We start from the raw sequence: 16,201 nt of genomic DNA, 5'->3' as shown, positions 1-16,201 counted from the left end.
GAGACCCAAGAGTCAGGGTCCCCCAGGGAAATCTTGAATCATGGTGAGCCACTCTTCAGATGCTGGGACCATGAAGGAGTCAAACCTTCCTTAAATGCCTCCAAAGTCCCACAATGGGGTGGGGACAATAGGATGGCTGTTGCCTTCTGCTAGCTCCTCAGACACCAAATCCAGAGCCAAAGGGTGAAAAACCCTGATGCCTAGAAGCTCTTGACCCCAAAGCCACCTCCCCACTGCCCCACAGATAGGTGTTCTTCCTGACCCACCATGTTCCCCAGATTAGTGGGTTTCAGGATGCACAGCATGTCTCTGTGTGTGACCATAACGGAACTGCCCCTTACTAAACCTGGACATATGTACCTGTCATCTCTTCCCTCCCCCACCCCCATTCCTCCCTCCTTCCCTCCCTCCTCCTTCCTTCCTTCCTTTTCTCCCTTCCTTACCTCCCTCCCTCCCTCTCTTCCTCCCTCCCTCCCTTCCTTCCTCCCTCCCTCCCTTCCTTCCTTTCTTACTTTCTTCCCTTCCTCCCACCTTCCCTCCCTCCCTCCCTCACTCCCTTCCTTCCTTCCTCCTTCCCTTCCTTCCTGTTTTTTTTGAGACAGGGTCTTGCTATGCATCCCAGGCTGATCTTGAAATCACTATATAGCCCAGGCTGACCTTGAACTCACAATCCTTTTGTTGCCGCCTCCCAAGTGCAGGGATTCCAGGCATGCCTCACCACACCTGGCTTGTACTTGTAATCTTTGTCAGTGTTTTTATTTAAAAAATGAAAGGAATTCATTTTAATATAGCAATTTAAAATTAAAAGTGATAAACAGACCATAGAGGGTGTCCACAAGTAACAAGGGTTTTAAATTTAAAAATTCTGAGATCAGGGCTGTGGCAGCATGGCTCAAGTGGTAGAGCACCTGCCTAGTAAGCACAAGGTCCTTAGTTCAAATCCCAGTACCACCAATAAATAAGTAAACAGATAACTACATAGGTCAGCCTGGGGTGCACAGTAAATCTGGGACCTTGAACTTTAGGGTAACATCACTTGTAGGCATGTGTCCATGCATTGCTGGTGATTTATATCACCAGATTTTGAGTAAAGCAAATGACCCTCCATAAGGTAGATGGGCCTTATCCAATTTGAAGGCCTTCATAGAAAAAAGGACCAAAAGAGTCAGGTGTGGTGGCTCATACCTGCAATCCCAGCTACTCAGGAGGTGGAGGTAGGAGGATACAAGTCCAAGACCAGTCTAGATAAAAGCTTAAGACCCTATCTGAAAAAAATCTAAAGCAAAAGGGTTGGAGGTATGGCACAACTGGTAGAATGCTTGCCTAACCTGCACAAGGCCCTGCGTTCAAATCCCAGGACCACAAAAAAATGGCCAAGAAGGAATTCTGCCTTTGGACACCCTCCAGACTGTAATCCTAACTCCTCACTGGGGGTCCAGGCTGCAGATTTGGGCCTTGCTAGCCTCCACAATTGCACAGGCAAGTTCCTTAAAATTAATCTGATTTACCACGTTCCCTAGATTAGCGGGTCTCAGGAGCAATGCATGTGAAACCACTAATGAAATGTCCTACTCTTCTGTTTCTCTGGGGACTCTGCCAGATACAGGGTCCTTTGTGGTGAGACATGCAAACCCCAGGGTTTCTGGGATTCCCCGAGTATCCGATGTTCAGCAAGCCCCCCTCCCCCCAGAGCTTCACCCTTCAGGTGGCCTTGGACCCGGGTTTGGGTTTCTGCCCTTCCAGTACCCTGCTTCCTCTACAGAAAGGTCATGAGTCCTACTCCATGAGATCTGGGATCTCACAGAGCACCCCTGTGCTCAGAGCATGGGAACACGTGACGGTCTCGAAACACACGCACTTTTCCTCTGGCTCACCCAGTGAAGCAGCCACCATTTGTGGCCCTGGCTCCACGTGCAGAGTCTAGGAGCTTCTTGGCCTCTGTGGAAGTCACTCTATGTCCCCTCTTCTACTCTGGCACTCTTGTGGACCTGCCTGCTGCCCTCTAGCCTGTCCCCTCACCCAAAACTCAGTGGGCAGAATCCTTTATGCTTCTCGCCATTCTGGAGGTGAGGGGATAACAGGGTGTGTGTAGGGAGGGGAGGCTTCCAAAGCTGATGCCCAAAGCTGATCCTCCCAGAGGATCCTGGCCCAACAGTTTCCTTCCTGGTATGAACCTGAACATATTCAATGATCGTATTTGGGAAGGTCATAAGTGTATTCAGGAAGTAAAGGAAAGTAAGGGCTTAACAGGTAAAACGGAGGATTGCATAAATTGCTTTAAAATAATAACCCTTGGTTGCTAGGGATCAATGGCGTCTACCCAAGGTTGAATAGGTGATGGCCAGGCAGATGTCTTCGTGCAAGGTTACATTTGCAGAGGGGCATATACAACAGCTTTATCATAGTGGTGTGTGCGTGTGCGCGTGTGTGTGCGTGCGCGCCCCTTTGTGGCCTCAGGCTCTGTTTTGTCAGGGTTTGCCAATGTGCGTGTATACACACACTATCTATGGCATGGCACAGTGTGTGACATCTATTAACTTGTCCATCCACCCCGTCACTTATTGACCACTTAGTATGCACCTCAACAATCCTCTCTGCATGAGGGATACAGGGCAAGCAATACACCTTATTCTGAGAGCTGGGGGTGGGGGGCACTCCAACCAGAAGGCAGGCAGGGGAACTGGATATTTCCAAAAGTTTCCCAGATGGCTCTATCCAGGTGGACAGCCAGGCTGGCGAGGGTTTCCTGGGCTCAGGGTGGCACAGGAGGCTCTGGACCCTTCAGCGGTAGTGGGTTCACAACGTCAGTGCTGTGTGCCACCATCTTGGCTTCCCAAGTGACCCTCCCAAGCTCCCATGCGTAGATGGCAAACAGAAGCTGGAGCGGGTGTGGGAGGCTGGCTCTGTGGAGTCTGTGGTGGGAGGTGTGGCCAGCGGGTGCCCTGTAAACATGGAGTGGGGTGTTGGTCGTGGAGCTGGGGGGGGTGACAAAGACGACACTGAGGGGGCTTTGTATCAACTCAGTAATTCTGCCTTAGCCCTGGGGAGTAGTGCCCAGTGTCCCCTCTTGTAGGTGAGGAAACAGGAGGCAGAGAGGAAAGTGGAACTCGTTCGTAAAGTTAGTCAGGAAGCGGCTGAGCGCACATCGCAGAGGCGGCACACGGACACCGTGCACGCGTTGGACACGCACACGTACGCGCGTCCGGGGGAGGCGCCCGCGGGGCGGGGCGGGGCGGGGCGGGGCGGGGCGGTCCCGGAGCGGGGCGGTCCCCGCGTGAGGAAGTCCCGGCCGGCTGCAGGGTGGCCGCGCCGCGAGTCCTCCATCGGGGTCTGGCCATGGAGGCAGAGCCGCCGCTGTACCCGGTGGCGGGGGCCGCAGGGCCGCAGGGCGATGAGGACGGGTTCGGGGCCCCCGACGGGCCCGACGCCCCGGTGAGCGGGAACCGGGATCGCGAGGGGGCCGGGTGTCCCCGCGGAGCGAGGGCGGGCGGGGATCGGGGCGGCTGGCCCCGGGGGTGGCGAGCGGGTGCGAGTGCGTGCGTGTCCACCGCAGCTGGACGAGCTGGTGGGCGCGTACCCCAACTACAACGAGGAGGAGGAGGAGCGCCGCTACTACCGCCGCAAGCGCCTCGGCGTCCTCAAGAACGTGCTGGCGGCCAGCGCGGGCGGCACGCTCACCTATGGCGTCTACCTGGGTACCGCCGGGAGGGACGGGCGACGCGCGGGCCCTGGCTGTCCCCGCGCCCGGGCCGGGAAAGAGAAACCTTGCGGCAGCCGGCCTCGTTCCCCTTTCACTTCCCGCCCTCGAGGCTGCAGCTGCAGCGGCCACCCCCCCCCTTCCATGGGGAAGGGAGGTGGGGGGATGCGGTAGACAGTGTCACCAGGTCCCAGCCTGAGCCTTCATGGGGATGGGTGGGGGTGGGCGCCCCGCTCCCCTGTCCTGAGGGACGCTGCAGTGGGTGACTTCTCCCTGTGAGGCTTGCGTCCTGCCTCTAGCTTGGTTGCACCCAGAGCCGGGCCGCTCCCTCCATGGCGCCCATGTCCCCAGGCCTCCTGCAAATGCAGCTGATCCTGCACTATGATGAGACCTACCGCGAGGTGAAGTACGGAAACATGGGACTGCCCGACATCGACAGCAAGATGCTCACGGGTATCAACGCGACTCCCATCGCCGCCCTGCTCTACACGCCTGTGCTCATCAGGTGCTAGCGGTGGGCCCCCAGGGCAGGGCTCTCACCTAACCTCCCGAGGATGCTGTCCTGGTGTTTTCAGGGGCGGAGGAGATTGCTGGGGAAGGACCTTGCCCTGCCTGGGAAAGTGAGAGTGAACAGGAGAAACCGGGTAGGGAGAGAAAAGGAAAGCTTGGGTCCCTGGCACACTTGGTTCCAAGCAAGAGACTCACACAGGCTCCTGTGCCCCATGACATCCTCCTGGTGGCCTCCCTGGCAGCCCAGACCCACTGTGACCTTCTGGGTTGGGACTCTGGAGCCCTGGGAGGGAATCTATCAGCCAGCAAAACCCAAGCAGCCACTCCTGGCCCAATCACTGTTGACCGGTGGTGTCCAGGGGTAATTTCTCACAGAAAGACACATGGCCGGGCAGGTTCTCAGGTGAAAGTGTCCACTCTAGACCTGCACCTCAGGACACTGGTCTGGACTCATAACCAGTGCAAAAATTCCCTCCCTCCTCCACATCCTCCTCCCTGATGGGATCCAGAGACTGGGGGACAAATTGGATGGGTTTTAGTTCCCACGATTTTTTTTTTTTTTTTTTTTTTGTGGTACTGGGGCTTCAACTCAGGGCCTACACCTTGAGCCACTCCACCAGCCTTATTTTTGTGAAGGGTTTTCTCGAGATAGGGTCTCACAAACTATTTGCCTGGGCTGGCTTTGAACCGAGATCCTTCTGATCTCTGCCTCCTGAGTAGCTAGGGTTACAGGTGTGAGCCACCAGCACCCGGCTTGTTCCTGCAATTTTTAAAAAATTTTCTTTATCATAGCTGCACATACAGCATTACATCATTATAACTAAAATCAGAAAAAAGAACTCCCCTAAGCCCTTCAGCAAAGGGACTTGATACACACATGTGGGTCAAGTCCATGCCTTTGCTCAGGAGCCATGTGTGCAAGGCTCACTTCTGCTTTCTTTCTTCTTTGCGGTGGATGTATCTTAGCTTCTTCTACAGTCTTTATGGTTAGACATTTTGTCAGGGTCACACCTTTAGCAGAGATGGGGGCACTGAACCAGGGCACCAAGTTGTCACTGCTTGTCTTTGCTTGCCACTCTTTGCTTCTTTTTATTTATCTAAACTTAAATTTTTTTTTTTTTTTGAGATGAAGTCTTACTATGTTGCCTAGGCTGGTCTCAAATTTCTGGGCTCATACCATTCTCCCACCTCAGTCTCCTGAATAGTTGGGACTACAGGTGTGAACCACTGTGCCTGGCTTTCCTTCCTTTTTAAAATTTAAAAAATGGGGCTGGTTCAGTGGTAGAGCACTTGCCTGAAATATTCAAGGCCCTGGGCTCCATCCTTACCAAAACCAAAAATATAAAGTTAAATTAAAAATAATTTTTTTTCCCTAGGATAATGGTGACCCACAAGCTCATGGCTGCCAAAACCACCAGGTTGCTTTTCCAAGGGTTCTGCCATTTGCATGACCACTGGCTATATGAGTCAGTATTTAAACCACATCCCCACCAGCAATGAATGAGCACTGGCAATTTTGCTTTTTTGCTCCATTGAAATGTGCGGTGCAATTTTTGTGACCTACCCTCCCCCAAATAGACCACAGGAGGCTGCCTACCTATTATTATATGACAAAATAAGGATAATAGAAGAACCAGGGCCCTGCAACAGAAGAGAAAGTATCAAAAAGCCAGTGCTGTTTAAGTTTCAAGTTTCCTAGAAGTCAAGAGAGAAAGGATCTAATGAGCACAGACACAGAACACCCAAAGATGCCAGGAGTGGTTTTTAGCCTGATTGGCCTCTAGGGTGTGATTGGTTCTTAATCCAGTCACTCATCAAGCCCCTTCCATTGTCACTTTGACTTGTTCCCAGACCCAGAGTAGTCAAGCCCCTTGGATGTGACCCTGGGCCCTTCAGTCACAGCACATAAGCTTGGAAGGAGATAAGCTTGGAGAGCCCGAGAGCCCAGGAGAGGAGTGAGGGCTGGGTGTGCCCCTGGTCAGTGACCTGTGGATTGGGCTTATGCCATGTTACAGTTGTGGAAAGTGAGGCCACTCAGTCAGTCTGCATCTCTGAATTGTATCTTCAGGCTCTCGTTCCCCGCCAGGACTCTCCCCAGTTCATACAGCCTTGGGATCTGGGAGCTGGGGTTGTAGCCAAGGCTGTCCGGTGGGCCTGTGGTGCCAGCATCCCTCCCACTGCTGCAGGTTTTTTGGCACCAAATGGATGATGTTCCTGGCTGTGGGTGTCTATGCCCTCTTTGTCTCCACCAACTACTGGGAGCGTTACTACACACTTGTGCCCTCTGCTGTGGCCCTGGGCCTGGCCATTGTGCCTCTTTGGGCCTCCCTGGGTAACTACATCACTAGGTAAGCCTAGTGGGCAGCAGGGTGGGAGGGTGGAGACCTGGTTGGGCCTCTGCTGCATTGCTAACCTCAGCTAGGGGACTTTGGGCCTCAGTTTTCCCACTGGGGTGGGCCAAGCCGTAGCTCTGGGTGCAGGAAGTTAGGAGTAGCAGAGGTGGACTGGGGAGAGCCTTCACTCCTCTGGTCCAGGATGGCACAGAAGTACTACGAGTATTCCCACTACAAGGAGCAGGATGAGCACGGGCCTCAGCAGCGCCCGCCACGGGGTTCGCACGCTCCCTATCTCCTGGTCTTCCAAGTCATCTTCTATAGCTTCTTCCATGTGAGTGCCAGGTGGGACATTGGGGTGGGGGTGTGCTCCAGCCCCACCTTCCTTTCCTGAGCCAATCACCTCTAGCCATCTCCCTGTCTACAGTGTTGCCCAGGAGGACCTCTCCTCACCTTGGGCATCCCCCCACACACCAGGCTGTCCCTAGAGATGGGAGGGCTCTTTGCCTCGGTCTCCTGCCTGACTCCATCTCTGAGTCTGGCCACAACTGCTCTCCTGTCCACAGTTGAGCTTCGCCTGTGCCCAGCTACCTATGATTTACTTCCTGAACTCCTACCTGTATGACCTGAACCACACGCTGTACAACGTGCAGAGCTGCGGTCAGTCCTCATTGGGGGCGGGGGGTCTCCAAACCTGCTTCTCTACCGCATTCAGGCATCCAGCAGACACTGGGCCCTCACTCACAGGGTTCAGTGCTGCATGCAAATCCAGCCTCCCGTGGCTCTAGTGGGAAAGGACCAGGGCCCAGGAGTACATAGCTAGACATCAGCATGGTGGTGGGGGGTGGGTAGGCACATGCGGGAGGTGCCATCTGGGTTCAGACTGCCCTGAGATCACCTTGGGGACAGGCATGCAGTCAGAGCTCAGTCGATACAGAGTGAGTATATGGAGGTGGGAGCTGGACTGGTCGTCCAGAGTCCCAGCCTGGGGCAATAGGGCTGGAAGGCAGAAGAGTGGCTTCTCTTCCCAGGCACCATGCAGCCCCTGTGGCTCTAACCTTCAAAACTATTCTCCAAAAGAACCCTCCTTTGCTGGCACTGTCCTCACCTGCCCCCTCCATTGCTGCATTTCTTTATGGTTGGGTTGTCAGTCCTACTCCCCACCTCATGACACTCCATCCATCCTTCCCAGGCACTGAAAGCCACGGCATCCTGAACGGCTTCAACAAGACGGTTCTGCGGACCCTACCGCGGAGCAGAAACCTCATTGTGGTGGAGAGCGTGCTCATGGCGGTGGCCTTCCTAGCCATGCTGCTGGTGCGGCCCGGACTTGGGTCGGGGGTGAGGGGGGTGGGCAGGGAGGGAGGCAGAGGCTGTGAGGTTGAGCGTGACGCAATCGGGAGCAAAGGGTACGTCCCGGTGAGCGGCCAGCAGCCTGGAGGGGTGGCCAGGGCAGGGTTGCGGCCTCGGAGTGGGCTCCAGGTTGGACGTTGTCTGAGACAGGAGTCAGGGCTGAGTTCAGGAAGCGTGGCTGATGCCTGTGGACCAAACTGGACTTGGGATTCCGGCAGACCACGGGAAGGGAGACCAAGAGAAGATGGGCCCTCGAGGCCTGGTGTGACCTGTAAGGGGACCAGAGACCCGACCCAGGGTTGTGGGTTGGAAGGTGTGGCTTAAACTCGTGGGCGGTGGAAGAAGGCAGAGCTAAAGTGCTGGGGGTGAGATCAGGGAAGGTGGCTGAGTTCAGGTCTAGGTGTGTGAGAGTGTGGAGGTGTGGCCTTGGGCCGAGAGGCAGCTAAGGGCACCGCGGAGAAGCAAAGCCCAGGCCTGTGGGTGTGTCTTGGGCGGGGCCTTGGGCTGAAGCTAAGCCTGGGGGCGGGGCCTTGAGCTACGACTGTGGGTGTGTCCGGGGGCGGGGCTTTGGGCTGTGGGTGTGTCTGGCGGGGCCTCTGGCTGAGCGTGGGTGTGTCTGGGGGCGGGGCTTCTGGCTGAGCGTGAGTGTGTCTGGGGGCGGGGCCTCTGGCGGAGCGTGTGGGTGTATCTGGGGGCGGGGCCTCTGGCGGAGCGTGTGGGTGTGTCTGGGGCGGGGCTTCTGGCTGAGCGTGGGTGTATCTGGGGGCGGGGCCTCTGGCGGAGCGTGTGGGTGTGTCTGGGGGCGGGGCCTCTGGCGGAGCGTGTGGCTGTGTCTGGGGGCGGGGCCTCTGGCGGAGCGTGTGGGTGTGTCTGGGGGCGGGGTCTCGGGCTGAGTTGCCGCTGAAGCCCGGGGGCGGAGTCCCTGTACCTGGCTGGTCAGCCCTGCATAGCGCTTGTCCTCAGGTGCTGGGCCTGTGCGGTGCGGCTTACCGACCCACGGAGGAGATCGACCTGCGCAGTGTGGGCTGGGGCAACATCTTCCAGCTGCCTTTCAAGCACGTGCGTGACTTCCGCCTGCGCCACCTCGTGCCCTTCTTTATCTACAGCGGCTTTGAGGTGCTGTTTGCCTGCACTGGTCTCGCCCTGGTAAGTACAGCCTGCATAGGGTTGCCAGTAAGACAGGACTTCCAGTTAAATCTGAATTTTAGATAGACAGAAAATACCCTTTAAGCGAACGTATGACTAGTACAAGTATGTACCAAATATTTCCCTCCCCCTTTCCGCTCTTGTCCCCATTGCCTTTTATCCCAGGCAAGTCATTTTAACCTCTCTGACGTCGAAAGCATTCAGTTTCACGTGGGCTATAGCCCTTAGGGTCTGGGGACATACTCCAAGGCTTATTAACATTGTCTTCTCCCCCTCTTCCTACCAGCCTTGGAGGGAGTTAGCACCCACCTGGTCCAGAGACAGCGAGGTGTGACCTAAAGTGACACCTCGTGGGAAGACCAGGCCATCTGATCTCTGGTGCTCTCCTTCTGTCTCCTCAGGGCTATGGCGTGTGCTCAGTGGGGCTGGAGCGGCTGGCTTACCTCCTCATAGCTTACGGCCTGGGTGCCTCTGCAGCCTCCATCCTGGGTCTGCTGGGGCTGTGGCTGCCACGTTCAGTGCCCCTGGTGGCTGGGGCAGGGTTGCACCTGCTGCTCACCCTCAGCCTCTTTTTCTGGGCCCCTGCACCTCGGGTCCTGCAGCACAGCTGGATCCTCTATGTAGCAGCTGCCCTCTGGGGTGTAGGCAGTGCCCTCAACAAAACCGGACTCAGCAGTGAGTACAGCCATGAGCACTGGGGTGCCTGGGAGGGGCCTGTGGCCTACTCTGGGTGGCTGGGGCATTGGCATCTCAGGGACAAAAATGGGATCCCATGGGCACCGGGTGATCTGTCATGGGGTTCTTGGGTCTGGTATAGAAAGGTGGGGATGTCTATAGACAGTCCAGGAGTGAAAGGAAGTCTCATGGGCTCTGTAGGGACGGATGGCTTCCCCACTTGGGAAGAATATATGAGAATTCCATGCTGTGGACATTTCCCGTATGTCCACAGGGCAGGTGTTGGATCCTATGGACACTGAGGGGGGTTGTTGTGGGATCTTGTGGATTAGATGGGGTGAGTTAGGGCTCTGTGCACAGTCCTTAGGGACAGTGTGAAAACACACGAGGGACACCTTTTTTAGGAGATAGGACATAGTTTCTATGACACTGGGAGCAGATGTGGGGGGTCTGTCCCAGGGATGGGCAAAACAGCAGGTGGCCTTGTCCATACCCTAGTGTATAGGTACATATTTTTCCCCCTCCCCTTTTTGGTGGGAAAAAAAGTGCACTTGCTAAGCAGGCACTTTACTACTTAAGCCACACCTCCAGTTCATTTTGCTTGAGTTATTTTGAAGATGGGATCTCATGAAATTCTTGTCTGGGCTGGCCTCCAACCACGATCCTCCTGATCTCAGCCTCCCAAGTAGGGAGTGAGCCACTAGCACCCAGCTGGGCCCTTTTCCTTTTCTTGTGCAGTACCGGGGGATTGAATAGGCAAGTGCTCTAACACTGAGCTACACTCTTGGACCCAGATCCAGGCTTTTTTGTGGAGAGGAGCCAGAAACAGGCATGAAGCCTCCACCCAGTCTGCCCAGCACCAGAGTCTAGGCCCTAAGTGTGGGCTGCTGGGCTGAGGCACTGGAGAGAAAGCCTAGTTGCAGAAGGCAGGGATGGGCCAGGGTTCAGCGTGTGATGCTTACAGTACTCAGGAAGACATGGGCCATAACATGCAGTTGATACACATCTACAATGGGCTATCCAGATGGCCACTGGCCTGTTAGTTTTGAATGTCACCCCTGGGCCCCAGGACATTATTGCTCATGTCCTGAGCCTGGCAAAGGTGTTGATAGCAAGTGGCTCCCACAGCCTGCCAGGTGCTGTGTGGGCTTTCTCACATTTGAATTTCCCAACTCAATGTATAACAGGTGTAAGCTCATTTCACAGCTGGGAAACAAAACTGGGGAATCAAGTAACCTGCACAGATCTCCCACAGAGTCAACATTTGGCAATTTTTTTTTTGGCAGCACTGGGACTTGAACTCAGGGTCTTACACTTGCTAAGCTGGTGCTCTACCACTTGAGCCACTCTGTCAGCCTCAGAGCCGACATTTGAATTCCCACCACTCTCCGAGACCTTCGTCCTGAGCACTCAAATCTGAGAACTCCCTTTCAGGGAGTCAGGACAGGACATACCTAAACATAGAGCTCGCTTCTTCTGAGGCCACAGGTGTCCTAAGTGGAGGCTTACCTGCATCTGCACTGAGGGCTCACCTGGGCAAGTGTGGTAACCAGGATTTCCACTAGGAGGCAGACAAAGACCAGTGTACTGCACTGCTTGGGCCCTCTAGGGTCCTGGGATGGGACCAGTACCGGGTCTAATAGAGCTGTAGGTGCCCCAGGTCCCAGGTGACACCTGCCCCTTGCCTGCCCTGTCCCGGCCCCCTGCAGCACTCCTAGGAATCCTATATGAAGACAAGGAGAGGCAGGACTTCATCTTCACCATCTACCACTGGTGGCAGGCCGTGGCCATCTTTGCTGTGTACCTGGGTTCCAGCCTGCCCATGAAGGTGAGGCTAGGTGGGGATTGGGGAGACCCATGCCCACCAGGCAACAAATACTTTCTGAGCACCCTGGCTTCACATCCTCCTAAAAGACTCCATGTCCCAAGGGCCAGGCCTTGGGCCAAGAACCCAGGAGGTAACTGCCTTCCCTCCTGCTAGCCTTGGTTTACCCACCTCTGAAGGGATCCATAGTTCACTCTTTCCTTGTGGGTGCATCTCAGATGCCCTGTGGGTTGTTTGTTCACTCTTTTCCAGCTGCTGGCCTGGATTCACAGGACAGGGGGCTCTTCTCTTGTTTTTGGTTTTGTTTTCTGTGGTGTTAAGGCTGGAACAGGACCTTGCTAGGCAAGTGCTCCACCACTGAGCCACTCCTCCAACCCAGGCCACTCCCCAACCATGGCAGGTCCTCACTAACACTTTATTTATTTTGGTGGGACTGGGGTTTGAACTTAGGATTTTATGCTTGCAAAGCAGGTGAGGTGCTCTACTGCTTGAGCCACACCTCCATCCATTTTGCTCTGGTTATTTTGGAGACGGGTCTCATGAACTATTTTCCTAGTCTGGCCTTGAACCATGATCCTCCTGATCTCAGCCTCCCAAGTAGCGAAGATTGCAGGTGTGAGACACAGGCACCCAACCTAACATTTTTAAGAAATGAAATAGAAAATAGCAGAGAATGCACATGCAAAACTAGCTAGTTAGCATGCACAGCTGTTTCTGACTGTAGGCTAAGGATTTCACCTCTGAAGCATTTATCACCTCCCCAGGGTTTAAATCTAAGCTGTGGTCCAGAGCCAGGCCTGTTTGCAGACCTGATCTTCGCCTTCACCCTAAGAGGCAAAGGAGCTAACAGTCTCTCCTCTTATGGTTAGGGAAACAGCCCCCAGGTCTAAATGACTGTAAGGGGCTGTGCTGGGATTTGAGCCCTAGAGGGACTGGGGGAATTGAGGGCGAGGAGGTGAAGAGGCTCCTGGAAAGGATAAGGATCCAGAAGAGGTGGTGTGGGGTGCAAATCTGAATGGGAATGGGCAAGGAAGGTGCAGAGCCTGCGGGTCCCCTCATCCCTGCCCTTGTGCTCAGGCGAAGCTGGTGGTGTTGATGGTGACTCTGGTGGCGGCGGCGGTCTCGTACCTGTGGATGGAGCAGAAGTTACGGCAGGGGGTGGCCCCTCGCCAGCCACGCATTCCACGGCCACAGCACAAAGTGCGTGGCTACCGCTACCTGGAAGAGGACAACTCGGACGAGAGCGATGCGGAGGGCGAGCGTCCCGGAGGCCGGGGGGACTGCGCGGAGGAGGCGCCACCCGCGGGACCTTGCCCGGGCCCAGAGCCAGCCGGCCCCTGCCGCAGGCCCTGCCCCTACGAACAAGCACAGGGCGGTGACGGGCCGGAGGAGCAGTGAGGGACCCCCCCATCCAGAGGCCGGCCTGCTTCCCTGCTTGCTGGCCATCTGCAGGAAGGACCCTGTGTCCCCTCCTCTTTGTTCGGGAACGCCCCTCTCAGAGACCAGGGTCACCTAGAACTCCGCAGCCCCCTCCGCGGAGAGGTGGAGCTCCATCCAGGACCCCTGCCCTTGCCCAAGGCCCAAACCCGGACAGAGACGACCCCTCCCTGCTCACCACACCCGCAGGGCCACCTCGGCCCTCTCGGTATGGCACCTACCGCTTATGATGCGGGGGGCCTTTGGCGCTTAGCACTTCCTACCCCCAGGACCCACCCAAAGGCACAACTTTTTATAGAAAATGAGCAATAAAGAGAGTTTTGTATTGTCCTGACTGGGAAGTCTCGGGCCCTGGGGGAGAAAGGGGTCGGGAAGCTCCTGGGGTGCGTCCCCGCTGACCCGCACTTGGGGCGCTGCGGTGGGAAGGCTTCACACCTCAGAACCTCTGGGTGTAGGGGTGCGGAGGGTGGAGGCCCGCCCCTCCCAGGTCGCACTCCAGGAGACAGGTCGCTGGAGCAGGTGATAAGGGGGGGTCCCCAGGGTCCCCCCCTTCAGGTAGCCTGAGCCCCCAGCCCTCCAGCTCAGCCCTTTCTGTCTCCTCTAGTATGTCTGCCCACAGCACTTCAGGGGATGCCTTCCAGGCAGGGTCCACTTCTGAGTCACTGGGGGTCACCTGTGCCTGTGTGGACCTGGGAAATAACAGTTGTTTCAGCCCAGATAAACCTGGTCACTGACCTGCCAGGCTACAGCCTCAGCTAACATTCCCAAGGGCTGAGGGAAGGACCCCTTTCTCCCTGCCCCACTTCCACCTACAGGGAGACTAAAACCCCACTGTTAAGAGCCCTGCATGGTTAGGTGCATCTCCACAGGCCCTCTGCTGGGGCCACCCACTCTCATTCTCACAGTCCCTTGCCCCTGGCTGAAGGGCAGAACTCTTGTCCCTTCCTGGATCAAGGCTCCCTTCTCTACTTCTCTCCTCTCTGCCCCTTCCCCCTCACTTTCACTTGAACCTCTATAGTGGTCCCTGGAGCCAGGCTCTGTGACCTTGCAAGGAATCAGTCCACCTGAGTCACAGGTTCCTTCTCTGAAGACTGTATGTCATGTTAGATCCTCAGCACGGTGACTCGGTGACTCAAGGTCTTCAGGCCCTGTTAGAAACTCCCAAGTGTGCAGCAGGAGATTTTAAGTTTTCTAAATTTGGGGATGGAGAAAGCAGCCTGCCTCACACTCAATGACAAGAAGACCCAGCAACAGTCACAGGGTGTGACAGCAGGCTCAGTGAGGCACTTGCACTCTGCCCTGTTTTTCAGGAGGAAATGCTGTCTGGAGGCAGGTGTGGTGACAGCCTCCTGGCAGGGTTCCAGCCACTCCAGCTAAAGATGGGGAACCAGGCCCTGGGCAATGAGCATCTGAACCAGGATGGACAGGTACTAATGGAAGGGTGTGCCAACCCCCCTCTGCCCACCCGCCGCGGGCTCACCAGGCAAACTGTGGGGAGGAGATGTCTGCCATCCTCACGGTTCAAAGTCATTTCTACACTGTGCTAAAGGCCAAAGGCTAAGGTGTGGGACTGACCTCAAGTGGCCCAGGCACACAGAGCAGCATGGAGAATGGTTTCCAGCGACCCCTTCTCTTACCAACACTTTTGCACGAGAACCCCATAGGCCACCTGGCTGCTGCAGGCACTTGGATAAGACCCACACACTCGCTTGTGACAGGCAACACCTAGGACAGTCACCAGCTGACACAACAGGCAACCCGTGTTTGTACAGTGATAGGCCCCACACCACAGGAAATATTCATGTGCAGAGCAGGTCCCAGGTCATAGCAGCAAGCCCAGCAGGCTGGCCCTTCCGAGCGGAGCTAACTGAACCATGAGGGCAGAATGAATAGTCCCAAAGCAGTCCCCAGGTGTCACTCCCCTGTCTCTGTCACTCCTGGACCCTGACTGAAAGGTGAGACTGTGGTAGCCTCTGCCCTGGGCACCACTGTTGCGTCAATGTCAATCAACTTGGTCAGTGTGCACTGTGGAGATCTAAAAACTGTGTGAGCCCATGAAACTCCAGTCTAAGATTTCAACTCTTTCCATTTTTCAAGAAGAGGGAAGATCACTTGAAAAAGGGTCTTCTTCCAAACGCCTAGAAACAAATTCCCTTTTAAACACATAGCTGAGCACTCAAGAAAATAAGCTAGCTCTCCTGGGCCAACAGGGAAGAGGGAACTGAAAACAAGGGTGGGGGAAAAAGGGGGGCTGCTGCTGCAGTTGCTGGGGAGTAGCTGCCTGGCCTTGAGTTTACAGCTGAAGGTTGACGGCCCTTACCAGGCAAGAGTCGGTGTTAAGACCACGCATAAAGTTGGATCACAGAAAAGCGCTTGTTCTTTCTTTTTCTTTTTGGGGTGCTGGGGATTCTTTTTGTGGTGTTACACAAGTGCTCCACCATGAGTTACACCCCGAGTCTTAAAAAAGAAAAAAACTTAAGCCAGACGCCAGTGGCTCATGCCTGTAATCTAGCTACTCAGGAGGCAGAGATCCGGAGGATTATGGTTCAAAGCCAGCCCGGGCAAATAGTTCACAAGACCCTATGTTAAAAAAAAAAAAAATCACAAATAAAGAGAACTGGTGGAATGGCTCAAGATGCAGACCCCGAGTTAAAACCCTGGTACCCAAAAAAAAAAAAAGAAATATTGGTACTTCAACCATAGTGAGTTAAACTCTACCAACACCAGAATGAACATGGAAGAGGATTTTTGAGCCCCAGCTTGGCCTACACTCTGTGGCCTTGTGAGGCCCTGAGTAGACAGCTGACTATACGGTGCTGGACTCCTGGCCATATCACCTGTGCAACAATAAATGGGGATTGCTTAAGTTTCTGAATTGGGATATTTTTAAACACAGAAATAGAAAGTTAAGCTAATGTCAAAGTCATGAGATGTCACTGCTGAGAGTGAGTTAGGAAAGATTTCATCACACTCTTTTTCACTAGTCTGCTAGTGAAACTGACTGCCACTTTGTGAGCTGTCCTGTGTCAAAGTCCATGTGGCAGGAAACTGAAAAATAACAAAAGCAAAAAGGGTGGGGGAGGGCACTTGACTCAAGTGACAAAGCATCGGCCTGGCAAGCTCAAAGCCCTGAGTTCAAACCCCAGTTCCACCTCAAAAGAAAACAGAGCAGATTTCCAAGAAATTGTTTAACTAGGTTTTAGTGAATTTGAAAACAGTAAGGTA

The 16,201-nt window shown here is 54.9% G+C and overlaps 1 protein-coding gene across 1 annotated transcript; it reads left to right on the top strand.

The window, feature by feature from the left end:
* Positions 1–3,248: 3,248 nt before the first annotated feature.
* Positions 3,249–13,306, top strand: Unc93b1 (unc-93 homolog B1, TLR signaling regulator). The gene is made up of 11 exons (XM_020172458.2): positions 3,249–3,432; positions 3,554–3,695; positions 4,049–4,202; positions 6,394–6,555; positions 6,742–6,874; positions 7,107–7,200; positions 7,733–7,857; positions 8,857–9,039; positions 9,441–9,714; positions 11,424–11,542; positions 12,617–13,306. Exons 1-11 carry the CDS (start codon positions 3,337–3,339, stop codon positions 12,935–12,937), a joined length of 1,803 nt encoding a protein of 600 aa, XP_020028047.1. The 5' UTR covers positions 3,249–3,336; the 3' UTR covers positions 12,938–13,306.
* The last annotated feature ends 2,895 nt before the right edge of the window (positions 13,307–16,201 follow it).

The sequence above is a fragment of the Castor canadensis genome, chromosome 1 (assembly GCF_047511655.1).
Source record: "Castor canadensis chromosome 1, mCasCan1.hap1v2, whole genome shotgun sequence".
Taxonomy (NCBI): Eukaryota; Metazoa; Chordata; class Mammalia; order Rodentia; family Castoridae; genus Castor; species Castor canadensis.
Note: the sequence above shows the minus strand (reverse complement) of the source record. Positions and strands in the feature narration are given on the sequence as shown.

What these genes read in the sequence shown, in the direction of transcription:
- Unc93b1 (XM_020172458.2), top strand. Translation starts at nt 3,337, where the DNA reads ATGGAGGCAGAGCCGCCGCTGTACCCGGTGGCGGGGGCCGCAGGGCCG. An exon ending in CACCTATGGCGTCTACCTGG is followed by an intron (nt 3,696 to 4,048) that starts GTACCGCCGGGA and finishes CCATGTCCCCAG; the next exon opens with GCCTCCTGCAAATGCAGCTG. An exon ending in CCTGCACTGGTCTCGCCCTG is followed by an intron (nt 9,040 to 9,440) that starts GTAAGTACAGCC and finishes CTGTCTCCTCAG; the next exon opens with GGCTATGGCGTGTGCTCAGT.